A 2,721-nucleotide genomic window follows, 5' to 3' on the forward strand; every position below is an offset into this window, starting at 1 on the left:
TAATAATAATAATAATAATAATAAAGCATTATATTTAAATAATCTTTATGAATTTAATATTCTAATAATTTAACTCCGCCTCCTCCCACTACTACTACTACTACTACTACTAATAATAATAATAATAAGCAACAATCTGGAAAACATTTCCCATGAACACAGCAGAATAATAAAAAAAAAACAGAAGGCTGTACAAAACATTTTATTACTTAGCTACTATTTACATAATGGAATACATATGCATAAAAATAAAGAAGTAAACAAACGTGTACACTACAGTGTTGTGTGTTACAGTCAAAATGCAGCGCAAATCAGACCTAGATTACAGGAGTTTATGAGCTTAGCACACAGAAAAAAAACAGTGTGTTTTAAATTAAAGGCAATAAAAAATAGATCAAGTCGGTAATATACAACCTCTGTATAAATATTAAAGAAATATTAAAGATCGATTAGCAAGACTTGAACATGCTAGCTTATGTTTTGTTTTGTTTTGTTTTTCTGCTTGGATTTGACCAAAACAAACAATTAATATTATTTAATTTTTATTCTTTTTTTAAAAAACATTGGAGTAAATTATTAGATTTCAGAAGGTTTAGAGGATTTATGTTTGGTCAGTCTGGAATTATGACAGAAACTAGCTTTCTGCTAATGACACGAGCTGTAAAGCAATCACACTCTCAGAAAATAGTTTGAAGTACCTTTCTTGTTGCTGGGATGGTTCCCTCAATGGTACACCTTTTTTAATCCACCTTAAACCTAAAATCATTTAGGTACTTTAATCACTTTTAAAGCTATTATATAAGATAATAACTATTATCCATAATTTCAGGTTCAACGATACAAACCGTCTAGTCTTGAAGGTACCACCCCAGCGCCTAGAAAAAGCACACTTCAGTATTATTTAGGCTAGTTATAACAATAAAAGCTCCAGATCCCAAATGTTTTCAGCATCCAGTTGTAGAAAAATGGCCATAAAACACATTTAGAGACACATCTGAGTTTTAAAGTAATCTTTAAAAAAACATATATATTTACTGAGTTACATGTAGCGCTCAAGCCCGGATGCGAAGTTCGCTTGTCGCACATACGAGTTGTTGTACGAGTTCAGATTGGTTCCCGTGAGACCCAGAAGCTGTTCAGTGTGCTCTGCGCACGAGCCGGGCCGTGACATCCTGCTTCCGGTGCAGTAGCCACCGGGAGAGAAACCGGGCGGCGTTGCAGAGGTCAGGTGCGGCGGAGAGGCTGAGGATGAGAAACCGGTCGCCATGGAGCCGCTATTTCGGCTCAGCAAACTCGTATGGTTCAGAGACTGACTCTGGAAGCTGGTTGGGTCAGTAGTGGTTAATGCCGAGCAGCTCGCGCTCATCGAGGTCAGATCTCCGGAACCGAGCCCGACATGAAGCTCGGCCCCTGAGCCGCTGGACTGCTGGCTGATGATAGTGTCGATGCTGAACATCCGGCCTTGTCCCTGAAGGTGAGCGTGGGCGACCCCCGCCGACGGCTGATAGGGATGCAGCACGGCCCCGTGAGGAGAGCCGGGTAACGGAGAGCCGCTGTAGCCCGAGGTCACGGTCGGGTACAAGGCGTTGGGATACGGCTGCCGAGCCGCGGGGCTCGTGCTGAACGCGAACCCGCCCGCGCTCTGCGCGAACGCCGGATATGTGCTGACGTCCGAGCGCTTGAATCGCTTTCTCCGGCGCAGAAAGCTGCCGTTGTCAAACATGTCCTCAGCGGCGGGGTCGAGCGTCCAATAGTTGCCCTTGCCCGGCCTCCCGGGCTCCCGTGGGATTTTCACGAAGCAGTCGTTGAGAGTCAGGTTGTGCCGGATGGAGTTCTGCCACTTGCGCGAGTTCTCGCGGTAGAACGGGAAGCGTTCCGTGATGAAGCGGTAAATGCCCCCCAGCGTCAGCTTCCTCTCCGGTGAGTTGGCGATGGCCATGGCTATGAGTGCGATGTAGCTGTACGGAGGTTTCCCGCGCTGCACGGGCCTCTTTCTTCGCCGGCCACCAGCAGGTTGACCCACCGACACCACTTCCTCCAGCTCTGCCCGGGGGCTGCCTTCTCGCGGTTCCGGTTTCACAGGCACAGCGTCCTTAGATCCAGACTGATGATGATGATGAAAATGATGATGCTGGATCAGTGACGGCGAGTCCAGGCTCACCTGCGGGGACACATCTGCTGCCGCCGCCGGGCTCGTGGGCTGTGACTCCGCCGGTGACATGCTGCACGAGAAGTAGGAGAAACTGGCCGGATTCATAAAAGATACGGTTTTTTATGATGCAGATTGCAAACTGAGACGCTCACTTTACTGCCTCTGCCCTTTCCGTGTTTTCTTTCGCCAGGTGTGTGACTTTATAAGGTGGGCGGGGTGACGTCACGAACTGTCCGGCGCACGAGCTACTCCTCTCTCCAGTGACATGGGGATGTGTTGGTATTTATCCTGCTTATCTGGGGCAGGTTATTAAACTGTTTATACATTTATTATATTTAGTTTTGTTTGTCACCGTGTGCGTTTGACATCCAGACCAGCTATAAAAAAAACAACTAATTATTGAATAATCTAAAGCCAGTATAATGACAGCTAATAACTTCTTCACTTTGTCCATCTGAGAAAGTAGAAGCACTCTAAGAAGCTGATCCAAGGAACTTGTTCAGAACTTTAATTAATTAATAGCAAAAAAAGTAGACTAACTACTAATATTATATGATCCATGTACTGTG

The 2,721-nt window shown here is 45.4% G+C and overlaps 1 protein-coding gene across 1 annotated transcript; it reads right to left on the reverse strand.

Moving 5' to 3' along the window:
- Positions 1-1,039: 1,039 nt before the first annotated feature.
- On the reverse strand, positions 1,040-2,257 carry foxe3 (forkhead box E3). The gene has a single exon (XM_058390545.1). The coding sequence runs from the start codon at positions 2,255-2,257 to the stop codon at positions 1,040-1,042; it is 1,218 nt and encodes a 405-aa protein (XP_058246528.1).
- Positions 2,258-2,721: the final 464 nt, after the last annotated feature.

Source organism: Hemibagrus wyckioides, linkage group LG05 (assembly GCF_019097595.1).
Source record: "Hemibagrus wyckioides isolate EC202008001 linkage group LG05, SWU_Hwy_1.0, whole genome shotgun sequence".
NCBI lineage: Eukaryota > Metazoa > Chordata > Actinopteri > Siluriformes > Bagridae > Hemibagrus > Hemibagrus wyckioides.

What these genes read in the sequence shown, in the direction of transcription:
- foxe3 (XM_058390545.1), bottom strand. Translation starts at nt 2,257, where the DNA reads ATGAATCCGGCCAGTTTCTCCTACTTCTCGTGCAGCATGTCACCGGCG.